Source organism: Eurosta solidaginis, chromosome 5 (assembly GCF_040869045.1).
Source record: "Eurosta solidaginis isolate ZX-2024a chromosome 5, ASM4086904v1, whole genome shotgun sequence".
Taxonomy (NCBI): domain Eukaryota; kingdom Metazoa; phylum Arthropoda; class Insecta; order Diptera; family Tephritidae; genus Eurosta; species Eurosta solidaginis.
The window spans coordinates 230848438-230873541 of record NC_090323.1 but is presented as its reverse complement, the minus strand read 5'-3'; the positions used below and the strand labels follow the sequence as shown (position 1 = coordinate 230873541).

General features: G+C 36.1%; 1 protein-coding gene across 1 annotated transcript in view; it reads left to right on the top strand.

Annotated features, from left to right (window-relative positions):
* The window catches only part of TrpA1 (Transient receptor potential cation channel A1), a 201784-nt gene that overhangs the window by 116531 nt on the left and 60149 nt on the right, over window positions 1-25104 (top strand). Inside the window, exons 11-15 of the mRNA XM_067788778.1 lie at window positions 3517-3627; window positions 19134-19369; window positions 21546-21927; window positions 23881-23997; window positions 24096-24258. Of these exons, the coding sequence (XP_067644879.1) occupies window positions 3517-3627; window positions 19134-19369; window positions 21546-21927; window positions 23881-23997; window positions 24096-24258 (1009 nt within the window). The remainder of the gene's footprint in view (window positions 1-3516; window positions 3628-19133; window positions 19370-21545; window positions 21928-23880; window positions 23998-24095; window positions 24259-25104) is intronic.

Genomic DNA, 25104 nt, shown 5'->3' with positions numbered 1-25104 from the left:
TTAAATACAGTCGAGAAATAAACACAAATACCCCACGAAAATGTATAGAAGACATTTATAAGTATTTCGCCCAAAAAAAAAAGTAGCGACTGCCTCTCAGTATACATCGAGTAAATGCCAAAAAAATAACGAGTGACGGCTCTTATTGTATTTATCCTCTTTGGCATAGCATATATGCAGCGTCGATATTGTCGCTGTCCTCCTTTCTGTTCATCGTCTTTTGTCGTGTACACATTTTAAACAACAGACAAAAGACGATGAACAGAAAGGAGGACAGCGACAATATCGCCGCTGCATATATGCTATGCCTGATTAAATAAATTAGTAATGACAAGACTACCACGCAGGGTGGTACCGATTTTTTACATTTATATGTATGTTCATATTGTCCTATATTGTAGTAAATGTAATTTAATGTTTTCATGTTAACTTCTATGTGTTGTGACATTTTATTTCTTTATTTATTTGAAAATAAAAATAGTGTAGCCCCTGAAGAGGCTGAAATATTCAGCGAAACGTCGGGCGAAAGGTAAAATAAATCTTTATTTGTACCAGGAAATATTAGATCAGATTAGGCTATTTCGTTCTCCAAATGAAAAATTAAGCTTTTGTTTTCCATTAGTATTATAAAATTTTTATTGTTTTAAGAACTCCGCAGAATAGCATTACCGATTTCTGCTGAGTGCGCAGATATATGTATGTAAAGGAGCCCTTAGTGACCAAAAAGCGACAAAAAAAAACAAATAATGCCAACTGACAACTACGAATTTCTCATGCACAGAATCAACAGTTACAAAATATACGTAGGCGCCACGAATGCATTAATTGAAAACAAATCTAGTTAGCGGTCGTAAGATTTTCAGCTGTTATAAGTAAATTTAATATAAAAAATGTCGAAGCGTTGTTTTTTGTGTGATAAAAAGAGATACAAATTTAATAATACTAGCCGGACCCGTGCGCATGTTGCGCAACAAAATACAAAACACGCGTCCGCTAAATAAATTAGCGGTACCCGACAGATGATGTTCTGGGCCACCCTGGTCAACATTTTGGTCGATATCTCGAGAACGCCTTCACATATACAACTAAGGGCCACTCCCTTTTAAAACCCTCATTAATACCTTTAATTTGATACCCATATCGTAAAAACACATTATAGAGTCACCCCTGCTCCACCTTTATGGCAATATCCCGAAATGGCGTCCACCTATAGAACTATGGCCTACTCCCTTTTAAAATACTCTTTAATACCTTCTATTTGAAACACACGTCATAAAAGCACATTCCAGGATTACCCTTGGTTCATTTTGCTAAATGGTGATTTTCCCTTATTTTGTCTCCAAAGCTCTCAGCTGAGTATGTAATGTTCGGTTACACCCGAACTTAGCCTTCCTTACTTTTTTTTGTTACTATTTATGTAAATAAAGTACTTTGTATGGCTGCAGCCCATGTTTAAATAATAAATACATCAAGCCTTGTATTGTATTTGTTGGCCTTTTCATTGTTTAATCGACTAAACTGAGATTTTATAACAATTAGGATGCAAAAGTTGGGTAAAGCGGATAGGGACCCGTTGTAACCCCTTTAATACTGTTTTTACACATGCTACTACAATTCACTAACACTAACAAAGCCCGCGCATGCGCCGAGCATACATTTGCACAGTTTCAGCAAATAATGATTGACAGAAAATTTGCACATTAGGAAGATAGGAAGGTATTGATGTAGAAGTATTTTATATATGGTACTATGGCACTATTGCGAATATTTGCACTACATTACCGACAGTTGCTGCCATACGCCCGATGGCAACGCAAGCTGTAACTTTTAATTGATTGATAGAACAGCTGATTTCTGTTGATATTTGATAAGAGACTATTATATTGGTTGTGCAAGATGCGCCCGGGTCCGGCTCGTATACTATATTTCATATAAGTAATAGTTTTATCCTTGAAGAAAAAATTAATATAATTGTTTAAAAATTACAAATCACGCAAAATATGGAAAGCGTCGGCGGAAGACATTATTATGAATTATCCCTAAGGAGCTTTTGGACGAAATATGTTGAATAGTTGAATTTACCCACTCGTTATCGAATTAGTTAATAGGAATATCATAGCTTCAGAATACATTTAAAACTGTTCCAGAAACTTCCGCGGAATTCAAGGATAATATAAACATGAAAACTATAATATTTTTGGTCCGCTGTCACTTGAGGTAAAATAATTGGATGGTCCTGGCTAGAATAAAAATAGATTCTTACTACAAAAATCATTCTCCTCCACTAAGCTGGTTCTGGGAAAAAAGAAGGAGCGACTTGGGACGAGTCATATTCTCTGATTAGCGCAAAATAAATATATTCAATTAAGTTTTGTAATGCGTGTTTAGCCCCAGAAATACAAAAATATGGATTTACAGATTTACAGCTGCGTTCATATTACCGTGTTCGAATAGCTTCGAATAGATTTCGTCTTGAATGCTGTCAATGTAGGCGACGGAGTTAGTTTATCTCCCCACAAACGAATTCTAAGCAACTCTCACGGTTTTTAATGCGTACCACACCATTATATGCGGAGAATCCTTCACTGTTGCCTTAACACAGTTTTGACTCAATCTCCCTGATTTTTGGGACTTACTACGCATCCCGAACCTTAGCTGAATAAAATTTATTTTGAACTCGTAAGAGAATATGAATCATAGCCAATCGTTTTCTGTGCAATTTATGTTTTCGTAATACCAGCTAGCATGCGGGATCGTTTCTTTGTGTTGGAAAGCGGTTTTTTTTTAGCCATGGGCCATCAAATTATTTTTCCTCAAGAGACGCTGTACTGTTGCGATTGTAATTTTCGTTTTTTTACAATCCTTAAACTCAATGGCAATTTGTTCAGCAGTTTTAAATGTGTTCAGATGGCTCATCTTGATGATATCCTTATCATGACGTTCAGTGGCCTTTGGTGGTTATCTGCTTTCAAAATGACGGGATAAAGTGTCCTATTCTATATATTTCATCCAGATTCTCCTAAAAGATGATTCATTCTAATGTAAATCGGCTACGCTATTCATATTTCGGGTTCTTTGCGGTCTATAGACATTTATGTAAATTCCTTTCTTAAAGATAAATATCGTTGCTTTCACGAAAACTGCTAAGGGCTTACTAACTTTTTTGTCTTAACATATTACCAAATGAGCTGCGGTATTACCAATATTGACCACAAGAACTAAAAATGTTCTTTGCGGATCTGTAGCGACCGTAGAAATATTGTAAGAGGGAAACAGTTTTCGTCGGCTTATTTAATTTTTAATTTTTGAAACGTAAGTGTAGCCGTAATTGCAGAACGGCAAGTTATTTTTTAGCTCTGAGTTAATTTCAAAAAATTTTCCAAAATGTATGAATTTTGTTCCTCATGTCGGTTAACTCTGAGTTGAAAAATCAACTCGTTGTTCTGTAAGTAAGCCTTATTAGACGTAAATAAAAAAATATATATAATTTGTATACTTTTCTAATGCAAACTGCAGATTAAATACTCGTTTTCGTATCTGCAATGTCCATTCATGTTTGCGAAAATGGATGAGAAAACGGGTGAATCGATAATGCAAACGAACCCAACACAATTGCCGGCGTTAAATGTAAGCAATGGTGTCATGAACTTAGCCTCCAACAATTTCATATTACAATCTTACTAACCGCCTGCCTGCCTGCTCGCCTGCATCGTTTGCCAGCATATACATACTTAGTAGAGCTGCAAAAGTATCGGTACTATGCTATAAAACTGATATACCGCGATGTATCACACATTGAAGTCTACGTAATTTTAATATTTAAGTTTGAAATAAAGCTCTTGAAAATCGACAATTCTTTTATTCTACATTTAATAAAATCATTGTCTATCACTAATCGACTAGTTTATTACCTTCGCTTAGCGGAAGATTCGACTATTCGAATCCCCATACTCTCCATAAAGGAGATAAATAAAAATGCCTGGACATTGCAACAGACATCTGATTGAAAAGTTCCCGCCTCCCAGGAAATTAAGCCGCATGCAGAAAAGGAACATGACAAGGCTCTCAGAGATATCCATAAAACGTCGTCGATCCACTATGCCAGTGATTGCCCGATGAGCTCCGTTCATATTGACCTTAAACTCAGAGTTCAAGAATGCAACCTTCTCAGGGAGATGTGCGTCACTCTAGCTCAACTTCGAACTGGATATTGTAATAAGTTAACCTTTTACTTATCCAGAATCAGCCCTGACATACCCAATGTATGTCCTGCTTGTAATGTGTTCCCACATGACGCCAACTATCGTTTTAAATGCAATGTGAAACGAACGCCTTTAAGTCTACTTTCTCTCTGGTCCAGCCCTAATGAAACTGCAAGTTTCCTTGAACTTCCCTTAGAAGACTATTCAATGGGGCGAAGCGCTGCTACAACAACAACTATTTGGATACTTTTTTTGCAATTTTCAATGAGTTCTGCGATTCGAAAAGACAAAAAATTTAATTTATGAAACCATAAATAAAAAAATAAATACAATGCGCAATAGCCTCCGAAAAGGTTTTACTCCAAGCTTCTCTTCCAATTTGCGTCGTCCTCCTTTTTAATTTTTCCCACAAATTAGCGGGACGGGACCACATGTTTTATGCCGACTCCAAACGGCATCTGCAAAGCAGATGACTTCAATGAGAAGCTTTTCATGGCAGAAATACACTCGGAGTGTTTGCCAAATCACTTCCAAGGGGCCGCTTAGAAAATTATTGTTTCTAATTGAAAAATTAAAAATTTTTGTTTTTAAATTTTCGTTGCTTTGACCGGGAGTTGAACCCACTATCTTCGGCGTGGTGGACGGAGCACGCTACCACCACACCACGACAGCCGCCAAATATTTGAATAACGACAGCAGTCGATTTCATGCTACATATTTTGAAATCAAATATCAGCTAGTCGATTTCCAATCAATGAAAATGTTGTTACTCGACTAATCTACTAGTCGATTAGCCGAATAATCGTTTGTAAACAAGAGCGCTAGTTTATACACTCATCGAAAAATAAAAATTATGATGCATAGAATTAGAAATAGTTAGGAAGGGCTTTCTGATATCATTTTTTATGAGCCAACTGTCAAACAAGCTGCAATTAATTTAAGTTTTTTTTTTTGGCGACGCCATGCTTGATATTAAACAAAGAAATTGATATCGGCTCATTAAACCGTATACTCGTTGTATCGATATTAACATCGCTACTTTTGCAGCCCTAAGACATCGTGAATTTTTTCCCATCATGATGTATTGCTTGCTGTTTCTCACTAACTATTTCTGAGCTTATTAAATAATTTTATAATTTCTAATGCATGCATACCGTTAGTTTCTCAGTTAAAGATGCGTTTAAAAAATGTGTTAATTAATGTGTACTATTAGGGTGTGTCTTTACTAGAAAGTCATCTTGTTTTTGACAGTCATCGTAGATTGCCGATTATGATTTTTTTTACATTTTCAATAGCTTTCGGATTTCGTTAAAATTACCAATAGAGAAATGTTACCAACGTAATTTATAGTTCCTCCAATTATATTAAGCAGACAACGCTATGGCGGCCTCAAGTTTCTCACGGAAGGGAAGGGTTGGATGACCTGGAAGGTTCAACGTGGTCAATTCAAATCGTTCGCGCTATGATTGGGGGCAAGTGACTTAATGGAGCTAGGTATAGTAAAAAGTATCGGCATCTCTAGAACTATCGTAGAGAAAAATTTGTATGGGAAATCTTGTTATTTACTACTCATTGCCAAACAGCACAGTGTACCGCGACACTACTTTCATTAGTTTTGAACCACCGGCATATACGTTTATTCCGTTTCTTTTTTCCTTGCCCTTTACTTCTTTCGAATTTCATGAAGTATGTCTGCTCTATGTTTGTTGACGCTATCCTAATGCGGCTATGCGTCCTGTACTCAAGCAGACCCGAGGTCTTGAGCCGTGAAAGTTGTTAAATTTATGTTCCTCAACACTATATAATTTTTTAATAGAAATTCTTTCTTAAGTGGCTGTATTCCAAACATAGCATAGGATATCAAAAGCTATATGCACCTTCTAAAGCAGTGAATACTTTTACTTCCCTCTTTTGGGACTTGGGACTAAGTAGACAAATGAGATGTAAAGGACTCTCGTGACGGACAAAGATCATATTATATAAAACTCTCACCATAGCTGTACTGAAGTATGACAGGGAATTATGGACAGTGTCGAGAGAATAGTTTTTCCAATAATGTTTAGCCCTTTGCACAGATAAACGCATAATGTTGCAAGTTAAAGCAAAGTTATCGAAAATAAAGATGTTGCAGGCGCAAACTTCGGTGGAAAGCAGCGAAGCGTAACAAAATTCTAGTAGGTCACTTCCACCACACCACAAATTTTAACACGATTTTTAATATAATTTAAGCACACCAAATACACCAATTGTCGTTTTGGAGTGTAAAAATGTGAATTCTGAACACATTAGCTGAATAAAAAGTGTACAAATAATTGTTAAATAATAAATACACAGAGTGGTAGTTTAACAAATTCTGCTGGGGTAAGTGGTGAATGTGACCTACTAGAATTTTGCGAAGCTTGCTTCACACGATTTTTCGTCCCTGCAACATCTTTATTTTCGATAATCTTTGGTTAAAGCTCACAGACTTCGCTGCCTCGGTCTTCATCATATTGTTAGTTTGTCGCCTATTGTTGATGATGAGGATATTTCGTTTATGGTCAAAACCTATAAAATAATGCGAATTACAAAAGCAAAATCCAACAGTGGTAATAAGGGCCACCCTAATTATATGCATCAAGTATTGCCACCCTTGTCATCAATGACGTCATAACGTATCGTAAATTTTACTACTTTAAGTTTCTAAGAAAAGGAAATTATAATTTATACCAGTGGTGCACAATGTATTAGAGATATACGCCGCCGATAAACGCCGCCGCCGCCGCAGATTATTGCCGTTTTTCGCACGTCGCCGCCGAATGGCAAAAATATCGGCGCGGCGGTGGCGTACGGCACGTTACTATATTTTCTACTCGTTTAAGAGTGTTTAGGCCATTTATTGTTCATGTCGAAAGTGGTCTTAACGGATGGGCATCACTGCCAGTTATAAGAAACTAATTGCGAAATTTAACTCTTCCTACCCGTTCAAAAGTAATTTAAAAAAGCCAAGTTATTAAAACAGAACACTAAAAGAAAAATTATATAAAAAATTTAGATGCTCACTTTGCATAATTTTTTGAAAAAATTAAGAAGGAACAATGAATTCGAATAAAATGACCCAAGTCGAAGATGTTTTCAAATTGTCCTTATGTTGTTAAAAAAAAGCAAGTTACACGAAAAAATTTTGATTTTTTCAAAAATTCTATATTCCTGTTGGCGTAAATAATAAGCGATGCAAAATCCTTTAGTAAGTAGGTCCCAGGGCTTTAAACTCTCCTTTGAAATAATTCTCTCCTCATACTTAAGTTGAAGGTAGGAGGGTTTGAAAAATCACTTGGCCTTATATTCAAACATCTGTTGTTTATTTGCGAAACTTTAAAATAACGTCTGATGTATTAATTTTGATTTTCCCACTTCATTATTCAACACCCAAATCTCCCGGTTTAACATTTCCTAAAGTTGGCCGCCCTATCCAAAACTAGTCCCTTGGAGTGAATCACATTGTTTACAGCCTATCAACCAAGTTTAAATATCACCTACACGTTTCGGCTCCTGTTACATACGTGAACACGTAGGCAAATATGTTTACCAGGTGAAGATTTGTCCTTCGCAAGAACACTAAAAGTGGTGAAGCAAAAGTTTTCCCCAGACAGTCGACAAATGACCGGGTGTGCTACTGCTCTAACGTAGTGGACAGTCGAACTAGTTTGAAAACTGAAGCTACGCGGTTATTCATAATGAATTCTTGATTCAAAAGGCCGGAAAACAACAGTTTGAACTGAGCGTATAACCTTAACATATTTCAAGTTAAAATCGGTCGACTTTCATTATAAAATATCGTTTTGGTTTAGCGAAGACTATTGAAATCAATGTTTCGAACAAAAACGTCTGCAAATTTTGGTCAACATTTAAAACAAAAAGTATCCAGGGTCCTTGTAAAATTTAAATTATGTAGGATTATACTATTTTCACCCATGAGTTACGCAATAATATCCACTTGGACTGCTTATGATTTCGAGGGCGACATCCTTGGCCGAATAGTTACTCCCTAAGTGACTGCAGTGACGTTCACGAAGGTATGAGTTCGAAGTCCTATAGCTTCTGTTCTGGCATGTTGTATGAGAGGCTGGAGGCGTGGTAGCGACTGGTGGTGGACAGGATTGCTACTGTTCGCACTTCGGGAATTATAGCTCTTAAAACAGCCGAAAAATCTAGATGCCCCCTTTGGCGTGATTAACCAGCTAGGGGTAACAAATAATTTAAAGAAATCGTGTCGATAACGAGTATTAGAAGTTAGACCAGAATATCTCCTTCGGTGAAACTACGCTTTGTACGAGACATACAGACAAAAGTGTGACCATTTTAAGTACTTAAATTTTTTTCGGCAGACGCAGCAGTACCAGTCCCTTAGGCCGGGGCTAGGTTCGAAGCCTCCCTGGAGTAAGTGAATGAAGGACAGTCCCTCCGCAAGGAGCTGCTCTTGAAATTTTTTCAACGATCCGCGAGACTTTGAGGCAAAAGTTCTGGATCTTTCCGAAATCGCCAATATGTTGATTCCCTTAAATACATACAAACCAAACCTTTACTAAATATTATTTTTTTTAAATAGAAAAAGCTTTTTATACCAAGAACACCGGCGTAAACCGGCGCGCCGCCCACGCCGCCGCCGCAGATATAGTGATTGGCGTAAACCTCTACAACGTATGTGTTTACATGGAGAGTGTTTGAGCATGGACTTTACGCATGAAATGTTTACTGTTTGAAGTACAAGTTAAAAGTGTTTTCCGAAGCTCTCGAGTGCACCACTGATTTAAGCGAACAATGTTGTATGAATTAGGATCAGAAATTTCTTTTTTACTACTTTCATCTACTTCTAAATCGTATAGATTTAAGGAAAGAGCTTAAATTTCGAATATAAACAATCCGTATATGATTAAATTATACTTCATTATGTATCCTGAAAACCATATTTAGGCAATTCACAATGTGTTAATCAAATTTTATATTAAAAATCATGGAAATAAGCTAAAACTGTACAACGAGTATGGGACTCTTGTGAATTGTCCAATTGTATGTAATCAGAATTTCCGATTACAGATAAAATATTCCTTTCACCCAATTCAAAAGTCTCCTGATGACATTGCGAAAAAACGTTTGGCGCTAAACGATCCTACTTGGACACCAGAACCGTTACTCGCCATAAACGTGAGTTTTTTTGTTTAGAAGAAAGCAAAAAGCAATCATTTGTATATACAATATGCGGCAATTGAAAGTTTACACACGATAGTATGATAGTTTAACTCAAAATAAAACTTTTCGTTTATAAGAAAAAAGGGTGAAGGGTGAAAGATATAGAGAGAGGTACTAAAAGACCTGGAGGGCGTTATCCGGCCAAAAATTACCACTCTTTCGCTTCCTCCGTTTCCACTGCCTCCTTTTTCTTTTCTTCTCCTTTTACATCTTACTTTCTATGCCAAGCACCTTAATGGTGCATTGTTACCGAAACGTACCGGATCTATATCCGGCAAAGGACCATCAACAAAGCTTTCGGGGAGTGTCTTTATTGTTAATACAACAACAACAATAACAAATCCTTGTATGACTCTTCGTGTTTCTCATTCCACTCCCATTCTTGTTTCTAGAACTATTCCTTTCGCTATTTCCGTCGTATCTTTCTCTCATCTTCCCCACACTTATTCCCATCGTTACAATTAGCGTATGCTTCAATTAGCTAGTGCCTTTTACAAGAAAAGGCAGGTGTGTATATCAGTGTTGGGCATCCGTCCTTATCTAGAGTTTCATTGTTAGAAGATGGTCCTTCTCCTCAAGAAGTTGCCTCCGAAACAATAAATTTATGAAAGCATCTGGCACGCATAAGTATCCAGGAGAAGCAAAGCCGAAATTACCTTGGGGTTTGAAATTCCCGTATTCTTTTTAGGCGTTGGTATGTCTGTGAGACCCAACCTGCATCTTTCTGGACAAATGCATCAGAATAACGAACACTAGGTTAGACTAGGTTGGGTGGCAGTGATCCAGTTAAGGAACAGCTCACTTGGACACTTTTACTTTGGTCCCTTGTTGGCGCCGTGGAAACGATACAGCTACGAATTATGCACAAATCGATCTTCGATATTCAAATTCATTCCCTATTCAAAGTCATCCTAACCGAGATATTTACGCCTCGTCCTTACAAGGCAGGACTGCTGAGCATAAAGTGACTGGGTCATTTCACCTTATCGTACTTCAAATAACTAACAATGCATGGACTCCTATCGGCCAACGCCCAGTCTACATCCCAAAAACCATAGATAAATGATGTTTCGTAAACCCTAAAAGCTCCATCCATGGAGCGCGTGGAGTCAACAATGAGCCATAAAAATACACTACAATATATTATTTCATCCCAGTGTTAACTTAGCTGGCTAAGTCCTGCCTTTTCACTGGCCAACCAGACTCTTGTCGATATTAAAACCCCACTCCTTCTACCCTTGTGGGAATATGAGTGTGATAATCGCAGAAGAAAGCGGCGTCCCGCAGCCAAACTTTGTCAAAATTATGGAGTGCCCATAATTCGCAACGAGTTCCATTTTGTTAGAGCTGACGGCTAATCCACATGATTCGGACCACCTGGTCACGACACCCTGGGAACCCTGTCACACGTCCCTCAGTGTATTCAGAAATGTATCCCTGACAAGCATTCCCAGGTCATTGGCATAAGCAACTTGGCAGCCCCTACCTTCAAGATCCTGGAGCAAATCGGTTATCCCTTCAGTACTGCCACTCAGTAAGCTGCTCATCAGTTGTACCATAGCCGACTGAACTCCCAGTGTTGAGAGGGCGCTTTCAATGTCCGTCTATCCTAACAAAAGGCATCCAGCTGAAATTGAGTGACCTCCCTAATGCGGAATTGTTTAATATAGAGAATTAGATCGACTGAATTTATCTTTAATCAAAAAACTAAAGCTGGCTGATACCGAGAATTTTGAGAAAAATACGAGATTTGTGACTGTTACTTTTCAGTTGCAACAAATGTGTATCCCTGTTTTACGCCTGCCCAAGTCATTAAAATTAAAATTATTGCAAGAGTAATTTCAACAAGTTTCTAAAAGTCGACTTGCACTTATTTGTAGATATTGCAGGGCACATGATTTCTTGGCATTTCGACCACACCGTTCCCTGGAACTGGCTGTATAGTTTCGATTCAATATGCTTACCACTTAAAGCAGTGTCCAGAGTAATTTTCGCGTAGGAGTTTGTTGTCTGGAAAAAATTTGCAAAATCTGAGCCCTGAACAAATAGGAAAACATTTGAACTATCAACCCCAACTAGGCACTTTATTATACTTCGGGCCTTTTCAGTGAGATTTTCAGTTGATTCGAAACTTGGCCAACATGCAATTATTAAAAAGCTCAACTTTAAGCTGCCCAACTATAACTTCAGCTTAATTTCTTACTGAAAAAGCAGGCCTTATTTGGAACGGAGGAATTCTTTATGAGCTACTGCGGCAAGCCTTAACAATGTATATATTGTGAGGAGAACTATCGAACTTGAAAATTCCAATTTACAACTACGCAATGCAATGGCCCCTATATGCAACAGCGAATCCATATAGTGACCCTGATTCAGAGGTCTGGTTCATGGATGGATCGAAGCTTGATGACGGAGAAGCGGTCGGTGGTATATATCGGTCGAACTTCAAGAAATCGATACCAATGGGATGCTACCCCGCCGTTTTTTAGGCAGAAATTAATGCAATAGAAGTTTTTGGTAGAGAATGTCTACGAATTACTACTAAGCTAATCCTAAATGATATGGGAACCAAAAACATAGTTCTCTTAGGATGGATTCCCGGGAACAGGCAAACTAACCAGCTAAGCAGGGTGCTATAGCAGCATTCTATGGTCCCGAGCCTTTTTGTGGACTCTCAAAGGTATACCCTGGAGAAACCATAGGTTCATGCTACACTGGATTGAGTGTCCATGGTAAATTCACGACAAATTTTTCATAATCCCAGCAACGAGAGTATCAAACAAAACTTATTAATCCAAGCAGACCCTGTAGTCTACGATATCACCTTAGTAAGTTATATTTATTCGATACGCAAATCAGTCGCTTCAGAGCTTTCTTAGAACCTAAACATTCAATATTCCTCAAAGATTTCGTATGACTTGTATGAATATTATTTTGTATCGTAAACTTTCAATTGTCGATTAGTGTTTTCTCAATGTTCGTCTATCTCGATAAACCTTGTGTACATAAATTCATATGTTCTGTAATTACTTAATTATTTTGTACAGTCCCCTAAAAAGTTTCATGGAAAGAACATGTACATAAAAATATATGTTTCAGTTAGATTGTAAACCAATAAAACAGAAAGAAATTGATTCATTAATATGACAGTAGCTTGGCAAATATACATCCATATAGTATATAAGTGCATACTATATTTATGAGTTAGTGAAGTAAGTGATCCAATTGCATAAAAAATATATACACATTAGAGCGGGTAAAATTTTTCTTCCATCAGGAGTATAGCAAAAACGTAATGTACATATGATTCTAAGAAAAATTGTTGAAGACACCATAGCTGTAAGTCCGATTTCGAGTTCCCGACTTTTGCAAAATAGATATCTTGTCATATAAATGTAGGGTTTGGCCAAAAAATCGTCATAGCTTCGGATAGAATTACAGGACAAATATCATATTAAGCCTACTTTAAAGGTAATTTACGTACATTTCAGAAACTGTATTAATATCTATAGTGTTTTTGAATTTTAGTAGAGATCTCAGGCTTAAATTATGAGAAATTAGCCTAAAATTAACTTTTAACTACTCTATTATAATTTTTAACAAATTTCCTATGGAAATTTTTTTTTTTACAGCTAAAATAAGTTCAGAGCATTTCCAGCAACTTTCATTCCGGCAGTTTTTCTTTTTTCAAATTCGTTTTAGTAGAAAAAAAAATTAAAAAAAAAACACCTATATTTTCAAATAATAAGCAAAAAATACAATTTTTATAATTTTAATGTAATTTATTTAAAAAATAATTTTTTTACTTAGAATTGACCATTTCAACGCATTTTTCAAAGTAAAAGTAATGTTATGTTATTATTTTTTAAAATCCTTTTTACTCTCCATTCGTGGTTGTTTTCACGACTTTCTGCTGTAACAGTTCACGTATTTTTTTCTATAACACGTTTGGAAACAGATGCTACCAACTGTACATATCTTTCTGTTCCTTGTGTATGCATTGGAATATTAGGATCATCTAGTGTTGGCTCATCATAATCTAAGAATTGTACCAAGTAATTGTATGGAATATTTCTTGTGAATGCCGGTTCAGATAGTAAATTATCGTCTTTCAGATCAATCATATCAGTATAATCTGAAGCATTAAAATTGATATTATATTTTTTGTAAACTCTGAGTTTAGTTGGATCAAGTATTTTTTCTCGATAGTATAAAATTGATTTGATAGCTCTATCACGTATGGCTTTTCTATCATAAAATAACATTGTTAATAAAATGTTTTCTGGATGAGCGTAATATGAAATATTTTGGATTACACCATCTACAATATTGTGACGAATATTAGCAACACTAAGGGATACTATCATCTCTAAGCCGATGCTAGGCAGTGACTTGTATGCACATCATTAAATCAATCATTATGTCTACCCATATGTCCATACGAGCAGCGTAGAAGAGACGCACAAGCACATGCATATATCTTATCTGAGATGCTGACAAAAGAAGGCAATAATTTGTGCAAGTATCACTCACATATACACGCGCATATGAGAAGCTATAAACGTAGTTGTAGCTGGTAATTTTATAGCTGATAACTAACTAGTAAATTCTAGAATAGAAAAGCCTAGAAATATGCAACGAGGAAACCAGAAAGTAAAAAGGCAGCAACAGTAGAGGCACGACAATCAGTTTGATTTAAGACGCTATCTGGCGAGCAATACGAGTGTTATTGTGAAGTACTTTAACAAAGGCCATTTTGCATTATTGAATAGTGAAGTTATTTATTCAACAGTTTAGTGATTCGAACGTTAGCAGAAGGTTGCAAATAAGAGGAATTTCAGTAAATTCGTTACAATATTAAGTAAATTACGTGGCAGGTATCGTGTCGAACGAATAAATTTTGATAAAAGTACACTGCCGTATACAACACAATTATAGTATTTTCACGATAGTATATTAGTTGTTGTATATAGACGTAATACCCTGCTTGCTTTTTTTAGCCAAGATTTTAAAAAATAATAACATAACATTACTTTTATTTTGAAAAATACGTTAAAATGGTCAATTCTAAATAAATTACATTAAAATTACAAAAATTGTTTTTTTGCTTATTACTTGTATATATAGGTTTTTTTGAAAATTTTTTTCTACTAAAACGAATTAGAAAATGTCCGAATGAAAGTTATTGGAAATGTTCTGAACTTATTTTAGCTGTAAAGAAAAAAAATGTCCATAAGAAATTTCTTAAAAATGATAATAAAGTAGTTAAAAGTTAATTTTAGGCTAATTTCTCATAATTTAAGTCTGATATCTCTGAAATGCACGTAAAATACCTTTAAAGTAAGCCCAATATGATATTTTTTTCCTATAAATATGTTAGAAGCTATGAAGATTTTTTGGCCAAACCCTACATTCGTATGGCAAAATATCTATTTTGAAAAAGTCGGGAACTCGAAATCGGACCTACATTTATGGTGTCTTCAACACTTTTTCTTATAATCATATGTAGATTACGTTTTTGCTATACTCCTGATGAAAAAAATCTATTCATAATTTGACCCGCTCAGATACACATATTTGAGTATTTCAAGCATTATTTATTTATTTATATAAGTTTTGCTTAGTATAACTTTTACCTTCGCAATGCATTTTATTTCATCTTATTTATGTACTTATGAATGTTGTGTACACCAAGCTTATGTATTAAAGTTCTTCAACTTCATCTCGCAATCATAATTTTTATACTACTCTTACTAATTCCTACATTTTAACAAATGTCAGTGTTATTTCTTTATAACTTTTGAGTTTCTATATTGTAGCCGATTTTGAAAATTCTCAATTATTTGCACCTTCTCTTATCGTTGGAATCGCTGAACTGACGAGCAAAAACTCAAATATTCAGTAAAGTTAAATGTTCTTTATTCACAACTCTACTGTGGTAGTACTTCACAATTAAATTACTCGCGGACTTCACTTATAGCGGACTCAAATAAAACTTATTGACTTTACCTCAGCTTGCGCTGCTTTAATATCCTCATCTGCTTCGTTCGCCTATTTCACTATATACATGTACATGTGCGAGTAATGTTACCCAACAAACACTGAAAACAAAAATCTCAAATGTTTGAGATAAACATTGATTCTCAGTTTGATATTCAGCATTATTAATCATTTGAAGCTAAATATTCTCTCAAATTTTTCTCAAACGTTGTTCTTCAACTTGAGAATGGTTTGAGATATAATTGCATTTCGTTCCATTCTGGTTGAAAACCATCGATATCATGGAATATTTTCGTTAATAATAATGTGAAAACTTTTTGCACCAATGTGTCTAAATTTTAAAGTACATAATAAGTGTTCATGAAACCCAAAAATAAAATAAAACATAGTACAACAAGCTTATTTTACATCAATGCTATCGATATTTTCATCGATAGTGCCGTTGATAATTCGTCGATCTCTAATTTGCATACTTTAGCTGGAAATGTAAACAAGCAATTTTATTGGGTGAAGTTGAACATAAAGTGAAAAAATAAGGATATATTTATACATTTTAATAATATTAAGTGATATTGTACTACATTATGCATAAATCTAAATGAGTTAAAAGTGAAGTGAGGCAAATAATAAATTTGCTTACCGAAAGTGGCACAACAGTGGATTCCATTTCGTTCCGATTTGTTCTCGTTTGAGAAAAACTTGAGAATCCAAAAATTCTCAATTTGAAAATAAAGAAAAATTCCATATTAAAAATGTGCCTTTTAGCTTGAATGCATTTGAAAAGTAACGTTTGAAATCTGAGAAATGGACTGATTCTCAAATGTATCTCAAACTGAGAATTGACAAAAATGTTTTTTGGGTATATTCGCTCTTAGCTGAGGATAACATGGTGTGTTTCACTTTCTTCTTCGCTCTTATCTGCTGACTACATGTATGTATGTGGAATATTCTTTTTATACTCAGTTGAGCAGAGCTCACAGAGTATATTAAGTTTGATTGGATAACGGTTGGTTGTACATATATAAAGGAATCGAGATAGATATAGACTTCCATATATCAAAATAATCAGGATCGAAAAAAAATTTGATTGAGCCATGTCCGTCCGTCCGTCCGTCCGTTAACACGATAACTTGAGTAAATTTTGAGGTATCTTGATGAAATTTAGTATGTAGGTTCCTCAGCACTCATCTCAGATCGCTATTTAAAATTAACGATATCGGACTATAACCACGCCCACTTTTTCGATATCGAAAATTTCGAAAAACCGAAAAAGTGCTATATTTCATTACCAAAGACAGATAAAGCGACGAAACTTGGTAGATGAGTTGAATTTATGACGTAGAATAGAAAATTTGTAAAATTTTGGACAATGGGCGTGGCACCGCCCACTTTTAAAAGAAGGTAATTTAAAAATTTTGCAAGCTGTAATTTGTCAGTCGTTGAAGATATCATGATGAAATTTGGCAGGGACGTTACTCCTATTACTATGTGTACGCCTAATAAAAATTAACAAAATCGGAAAATAACCACGCCCACTTTTAAAAAAAAATTTTTTTAAAGTAAAATTTTAACAAAAAATTTAATATCTTTACAGTATATAAGTAAATTATGTCAACATTCAACTCCAGTAATGATATGGTGGAACAAAATACAAAAATAAAAGAAAATTTCAAAATGGGCGTAGCTCCGCCCTTTTCCATTTAATTTGTCTAGAATACTTTTAACGCCATAAGTCGAACAAAAATTAACCAATCCTTTTGAAATTTGTTAGGGGCATAGATTTTATGATATTAACTGTTTTCTGTGAAAACGGGCGAAATCGGTTGATGCCACGCCCAGTTTTTATACACAGTCGTTCGTCTGTCCTTCCGCATGGCCGTTAACACGATAACTTGAGCAAAAATCGACATATCTTTAATGAACTTAGTTCACGTACTTACTTGAACTCACTTTATCTTGGTATGAAAAATGAACGAAATCATAAAATGACCACGCCCACTTTTTCGATATCGAAAATTACGAAAAATGAAAAAAATGCCATAATTCTATACCAAATACGAAAAAAGGGATGAAACATGGTGAGGTAATTGGATTGGTTTATTGACGCGAAATATAACTTTAGAAAAAACTTTATAAAATGGTTGTGACACCTGCCATATTAAGTAGAAGAAAATGAAAAAGGTCTGCAGGGCGAAATAAAAAACCCTTAAAATCTTGGCAGGTATTACATATATAAATAAATTAGCGGCATCCAACAGATGATGTTCTGGGTCACCCTAGTCCAAATTTTGGTCGATATCTGGAAAACGCCTTCACATATAAAACTACCACCACTCCCTTTTAAAACTCTCATTAATACCTTTAATTTGATACCCATATCGTAGAAACACATTCTAGATTCACCCCTGGTCCACCTTTATGGCGATATTTCGAAACGGCGTCCACCTATAGAACTAAGGCCGACTCCCTTTTAAAATACCTAGGGTCACCCCTGGTCCACCTTTATGGCGATATCTCGAAACGGCGTCCACCTATGAAACTAAGGAATATTCGCTTTTAAAATACTCATTAACACCTTTCATTTGATACCCATATCATACAAACGCATTCTAGCGTCACCCCTGGTCCACCTTTATGGCGATATCTCGAAAAGGCGACCACCTATACAACAACCACCACTCCCTTTTAAAACCCTCATTAATACCTTTAATTTGATACCCATATCGTACAAACAAATTCTAGGGTCACCCCTGGTCCACCTTTATGGCGATATCTCGAAACGGCGTCCACCTATGGAACTAAGGATTACTCCCTTTTAAAATACTCATTAACACCTTTCATTTGATACCCATATCGTACAAACGCATTCTAGAGTCACCCCTGGTCCACCTTTATGGCGATATCTCGAAACGGCGTCCACCTATGGAACTAAGGATTACTCCCTTTTAAAATACTCATTAACACCTTTCTTTTGATACCCATATTGTACAAACAAATTCTAGGGTCACCCCTGGTCCACCTTTATGGCGATATCTAGAAACGGCGTCCACCTATGGAACTAAGGATTACTCCCTTTTAAAATACTCATTAACACCTTTCATTTGATACCCATATCGTACAAACGCATTCTAGAGTCAACCCTGATCCACCTTTATGGCTATATCCCTAAATGGCGTCCACCTATAGAACTATGGCCCACTCCCTCATAAAATACTCTTTAACACCTTTCATTTGATACCCATATTGTACAAACAAATTCTAGAGTCAACCCTGATGCACCTTTATGGCGATATCCCTAAATGGCGTCCACCTATAGAAATATGGCCCACTCCTTCATAAAATACTCTTTAGTGCCTTTCGTTTGATACACATGTCATACAAACACATTCCAGGGTTTCCCTCGGTTCATTTTCCTACATGGTTATTTTCCCTTATGTTGTCACCATAGCTCTCAACTGAGTATGTAATGTTCGGTTACACCCGAACTTAACCTTCCTTACTTGTTGATCTTCGATTTGTTGTTTATTTGTATGTATGTGTGGTTGCTTGCTTTGCTGTTTACATATATGTATGTGTGGCTGCTTACTTTGCTGTTGTTGTGCATTTATTTACTAGCAGCATAGTAATGTATTGACATGCTAATATTCGCCACAGTATCATATTTATTTAAATTAATATATTACACTTATTTATATCTACCAGACGATGGTCACCCATGGACGCGTCGAACTACTGGCTCATCCGCTAAGTCAAAAATATTTACAAATGAAATGGAATTCATATGGCAAATATTTTCATTTGGCAAATTTATTGATTTACTCCATATTTTTATTATTTGTTACCATATTTTCATCACTAATGATGAACGGCATTCAAAAGCGTCCCATGATTGCACAAACGAATATATTGGACAATTGGAATGCATCTTTGATGAATGAGTGAGTATGGAAACCTATAGACATAAATACATACATATAAATGAATTACTATTCTTAAGTCTCGCTGAATTCAAAAACGGCTTGACCGATTTGGATAGTATTTTTATTTCGTTCGTTATGGTTCAAGAATGGTTTTGAAAACAATTTTTGGAAAAGCAGGTGGTGCTCCGGCTCCTGTTAGGGAATTAATTCACTTTATCTCCGCAATTATTTGAAGAAGGTATCTTTTAATTAAAGTTTAAAAATTAAAAATTTTAATTTGATTCCATATAGTTTTTAGTGGGAGTGCGAGTGGAAGCAATAGTTGGAGTAGGAGTGGGAGTGGGAGCGAGAGTTGGACTGGGAGTGGTAGTGGGAGTAGGAGTTAGCGCGGTGGTATGAGTGAGAGTTGGAATGGGAGTGAGAGTTTGAGTTGGAGTGGGAGTGGGAGTGGGATTAGGATTATTGTAATAAGGGATGGACAAGAATGAGAAGAAAAATGGAGACAAAGTAGAAGAGAATGTTATAGGGAAGAAAGAGGGAAGCGAGGGTCACTTTTTGAATGTAGACAAACCAATTTTCGGGCAAGACAGAGTCTACCGGTACACTAGTTTGTCTATAAACAGGACAAATTAAAAAGCTACTGCATAGTACCATAACAAACATGCCAAGATATGTATTCATTCAATAAAACATAGGCACTTCTCCTATAATTTAGGGTGTACTACTTTGTATTATATTTCACAGTTGGAACCTCGCTTCGTGTTAATAAACTTTTTCAATAGGGGCAGCCTTGTAGTTCGATGGATCTTTTTTATATTTAAATATGCGCCGGATATGACCATGTTTCGGGCACCGACAAAGTCGATCACTACCAAAGGTTTTGTTGTGCACCCACCCTGTTGAAGAAGTATCCAAGCAAGATTTTTATACATGCATATGTAAACTCGGGATGCTCTCAGAAAAGTCATATTTCTCGCCCAAGTGTTATGTTAAAATTTCGGAGGAGGAAACATGCTGTTCACAGGACTTCTTTTTGTTAGTGGTTGGGTGCTTCCTGAGTTTCATTACGTCCGCCTAGACTTCTGCACCGAATAAGAGTATAGAATCCGAGGCTGACGCATGGCTTGTGAACTTTTGATATTCGGGATCCGCCACTTTGTAACCATGGCGAACTTAATTTTTGCCGTTACCAGTTGAAGATAGTAATCTGGTTAAGCTAATTAAACCTGTGCCTCTGGCATGTCTGACTTGCAGCTAACCTAATTGCTTCCGAGGGTATTTCGTCAGGCAGTGGAGATTTTCCAAGTTTCATACTGCTAAGGGCCATTTTGAGTTCTTTTTTGTGGATTGCTCCCACGTTGGGGTCTTCTTAAGTGACGTGCGCATTCTCTCTGAATTTTCGCTCTTTTGTACACTTCCGCCTCTCAAGGCTCTCAGGCCTGTCTCGCGCGTGAGATACTCCGTATCATGTGGCACATTTTCTGCAGCCCCGCGACTTCGACGTTTTACCAGTATAATTGCCTCTTTCCTCTGCACGTTCCTCTCCGTCGGATACATGCATTGCAAGTAGACAGAACATTGTCTCTTGAACCGTCTCCTTCACCACATTGGAACTTTTGGTTAACGGTTGGGCGTCCACCATTGTTAGGTTCTCTCCATCCACCAGCATTCGGTAGGAGGCTTTCTGAGTCTAATCCGTCCGTACGCTGGAGTCGCGCCAGTGCTGAGTACAGTCAAACCAAGCCTGGGTGCAATCTCAAGAACTAGCTTTCCCCGGGTGTTAGTCTGCGGCGTTCCTCAATCTACCACTTTTGCGTTGAGTTTTCCCGCTACGATTAGGTTACCAGTTTTGTTCCTCAGATCATCTTCAACAAGTTAAAACTTATCCCTAAACACTTGAGTAGGTTCGTTCGGTAATAACTATCGGCTGGCTTTTGTGGTATAAGTCGCGGCTACATGGACGTAGCCTTCGGATCTCTTGGATAAATCAGCTAGGCACGTAGTTGCTTTCAAAACGTAGGCCCCTAAATGTCCCGGACTTCTATGGAATTTTCAATGAAGTGTGGTTTAATAGCGGAGTGGCCTTACCACGTTTCAGGGTACCTCATTTAATATTTATAATATGTACAGATTATGTGAACTGTTTATTAATAAAAAATTGTTTACCTTCTTTTTCTATTTTATCCAAGCACAGCCTACCAAAAAATTTGACTAACACCGATTGGCAAGAAAATCCAGGCGGAGAAGGAGGAGGTGAATCATTTCCAATGAAATATGGCGATTCAGACGAGCGACTACATCATTCAACTGCTTTAATGGTCTGCGCTATAGCCATCGTAGTTTATATTGGCTGCAACTCATTGCGAGAATTTTTACAAATGTACCAACAACGGCTACATTATATCTTTGAAATTGTTAATTTAATATCATGGGTTCTATACATATCGGCTTTGTTTATGGTTTGGCCAGTATTTCAAGCCGATGGCAATATATCGAATATACATTATTCCGCTTCAGCGATAGCGGTATTTTTATCATGGTTCCGTCTATTACTTTTTCTACAACGTTTTGATCAAGTAATAACAAAAACAATATAATAGCGTTTTCTTTTCTGAAATAAATTGTTGCCTAAGTAAATGGTAAAGCCTTAATAGAGTTACTCCTACCCAGGGCCGCATTAACCCTCAATGGGGCTCTAGGCAACCATCAAATTGGGGGCCCTTTTTTCACGCCCGTTCCCTTCTTTTTTTCACTTAAAAAATACAAACTTATATCTTTCATAAAAATGTTATCGTCACAATGAAATAATATCAATAAAATTACTATATACATTTTAAACATGTCGTTTTCTACATTTGTTTTCGGCAAATTCATCAATTATATCATCAATATCGATTTTGTTCAATAAATCTGACTCAATGCAAAGTATGCCTAACATCTCGAGTCGCTCTTGTCGCGCTGTAGCTCTTTCAGCAGCTGTGAATATTTTAATTGCGAGAAGGATCGTTCGGCAGAACAATTTGTGATCATTAATGTAAAAAAGATCCGAAGAGCTATTTTTGTGTTAGGAAATGCATTGATCTTCCATTACAATCTTATACAAATGGCTATGAGTTTTTTGTGCATCAGTGTATCTGGAGTTAACGTAACTTTGGAACTGTTTCATGTCAATGAAAAATTCGTCAAAATCTCTAGAATAAAAAATAACTAAGTTATTTATAACTTCGTGGAGGTCTCCATCACTTAGAGAAAATGATGATGATGAGAAATGCAAATCTCTTTGAAACTTCCATATACTTTCACTGTGAAGATTGTCGATGATTTCGAGAAAACCTTTTGTCTTAAAATCATCGCGAGGCGAAAATTCTACCTCTGGACTTCTGTAGCATTTCCGTCATTAGGTTGGTTTTTTCTACGACAAGTACGTTTTACGATTTCTGTATAACCTACACCAGGTAATAAATAATTGTCTTGTTTTTTCCTCGAAATCATTGAACTTTTCACGGAATGAAACTAAACTCTCTTCTAACGATCCGTACAAAAAGCTCACGTTTGCAAATCTGCTTTTTCACTTTGCAATGACTTAAGCCCCCATTACTGATACTTAGCATAGACTTGACTTGACTTGTCGTAAACTTGGCAACTTAGCCACGATTATACTCCACTTGGCGCATAAAATCTGGCATCATAATCAGCGTTGAAATTTATTTTTAAATAAATGTCAATTTGTATGACAAAATGTCAAAATGAAATGGAAACAAACAAATGGCATCTCAAAATGTAAACGTCACTTAGAACTTACATAGAAAATCAAAATTTAACAGACTTCTAAGTCAAGTTAAGTTTTGAGTAATCAGTAACATGCAAAGTTCATTTAACAGAACTGTAAGTGACAGTTCGCAAGCCAAGTCAAGTCTATGCTAAGTATCAGTAATGGAGCCTTTACTCACTGAACGCATAGCAGTTCAAATAGAGTTGAAGGCTTCTACACTCTCTGTTACAAAAATAACCGAAATTTTTCAAAATAAAAACAACCAGTGTTTTGAGATAATTCTTTTTTATTATTCAATATACTCTCCCTTCACTTGGATACCTTTCTTTGCACGCTCATACAATTTGCCAAATGAGTCGGAAATGTCCTTTTTAGGAACCTTGTCTAGTTGGTCGGTCGTCGCCTTTTGAATGCGGTCAATTGAGTTTCATTTATATTTTTGTTTCGCTCTCTATCATTTTATGTTTGTAAGGAAAATTTGTGAAGTTATGAAAAAAATTTAGCAGAGTTGCACTGCCACACCGCCATTTTATGCCGGGTAAAAGTGTAACGCTTTTGCGTTGCGAGCAGGCAAAAATTTTTACAAAAGAACAAAACACCCCGTAAAGCCGTTACCTGCTTTTTAGAATAGAACAAAATATATTAAAAACCCCTGCGCGGCGTACAAAAATCGTAACACTTTTGCCAGAAAGAAAACGCTATAAGAGTACTTTTAAAAACAAAAATTTTAACTTCATATATATTTTAAATTCAATAGGTGGGCATTTATGTTGTAATGTTTCTGGAGATTCTACAAACTCTCATAAAAGTATTGATCGTTTTCTCTATTCTAATCATCGCTTTTGGATTGTCATTTTATATTCTTTTATCAAAGGTAGACTCAGTTGATATGAATTATGTATGTATAGCGTTTAAGGTTTCGGTATCTAAATAACAACATATGAATATATTGAATGTCTCTTCATTTCACAGATCAACGACGCCCAACCGAATCATTTATCATTCTCGAATATACCAATGTCCCTACTGCGCACTTTTTCAATGATGTTAGGTGAATTGGACTTTGTGGGCACCTATGTGAATACCTACTATCGCAAGCAACTTAAAGTACCAATAACATCTTTCCTGATTTTAAGTAAGTATGCTGGAAATGGGAAATAAATTAAAAATGTTTATTATAACTACATATAAGTAGAGTCTGCTCTCGACGAACAATTTCACGCTAAATCTCTGAGCATAACTGTTTTGATGTATGCCTTAGAATGGTGGACGGTGCCGAGAGAAGATCGGATTGCTCTAGAAGTTTCTGAGAGATAAGTTTTACGGAATATTTATAGTTCAGTTCGCGTTACTACGCCATTTCCAGCTGTAAATGAGAAAGCATCACTAGAAAATAATAATAGGCAATAGTAAATGAGAAACCGTCATATGAAAATGAAAGTACTGAATTGTTAATGATAGAGCGTCACTTCGGCATGATGTTTGAATGAAGAAGCGTCATTTGTATTTGAGAATAGACAGCTATAAATGAGAAAACGTTAGATGTAAATGCGAACGCCTAATATTGAAAAGAGAATAGTCGCTTGTGAATGAGAAAATACAAACTAAATATGCGACAGAGTCATTTGTAATTGTAAGAAGGCAATGCAGTAATTTATTTGGCACGATATCAGTGTCTGGAGTGTCGGCGATCGACCGACTACAAGGGTCCGTGGGTGGTATGGTGGGTTCCATAGGCCAAAAATAAAAAAAATCTAAGTGAAAAATTAGTCACCAAATGTGTCGCTAGTAGCTCTTATTAGAACAGCTTTTTAAAAGGTATATTTGTTTTTGTTGTATTCGAACTGTACTCTTTAAGAATAGCCTCAAAAGTGAGGTTATGGTATTATTTGGTTTTTGCAGTGTGAGCAAGTTAAAAATAAAGTGCAAGTTTAAGCTATTTAAAAATACATAAAATATCATTGTATTGAAATAAAAAAAA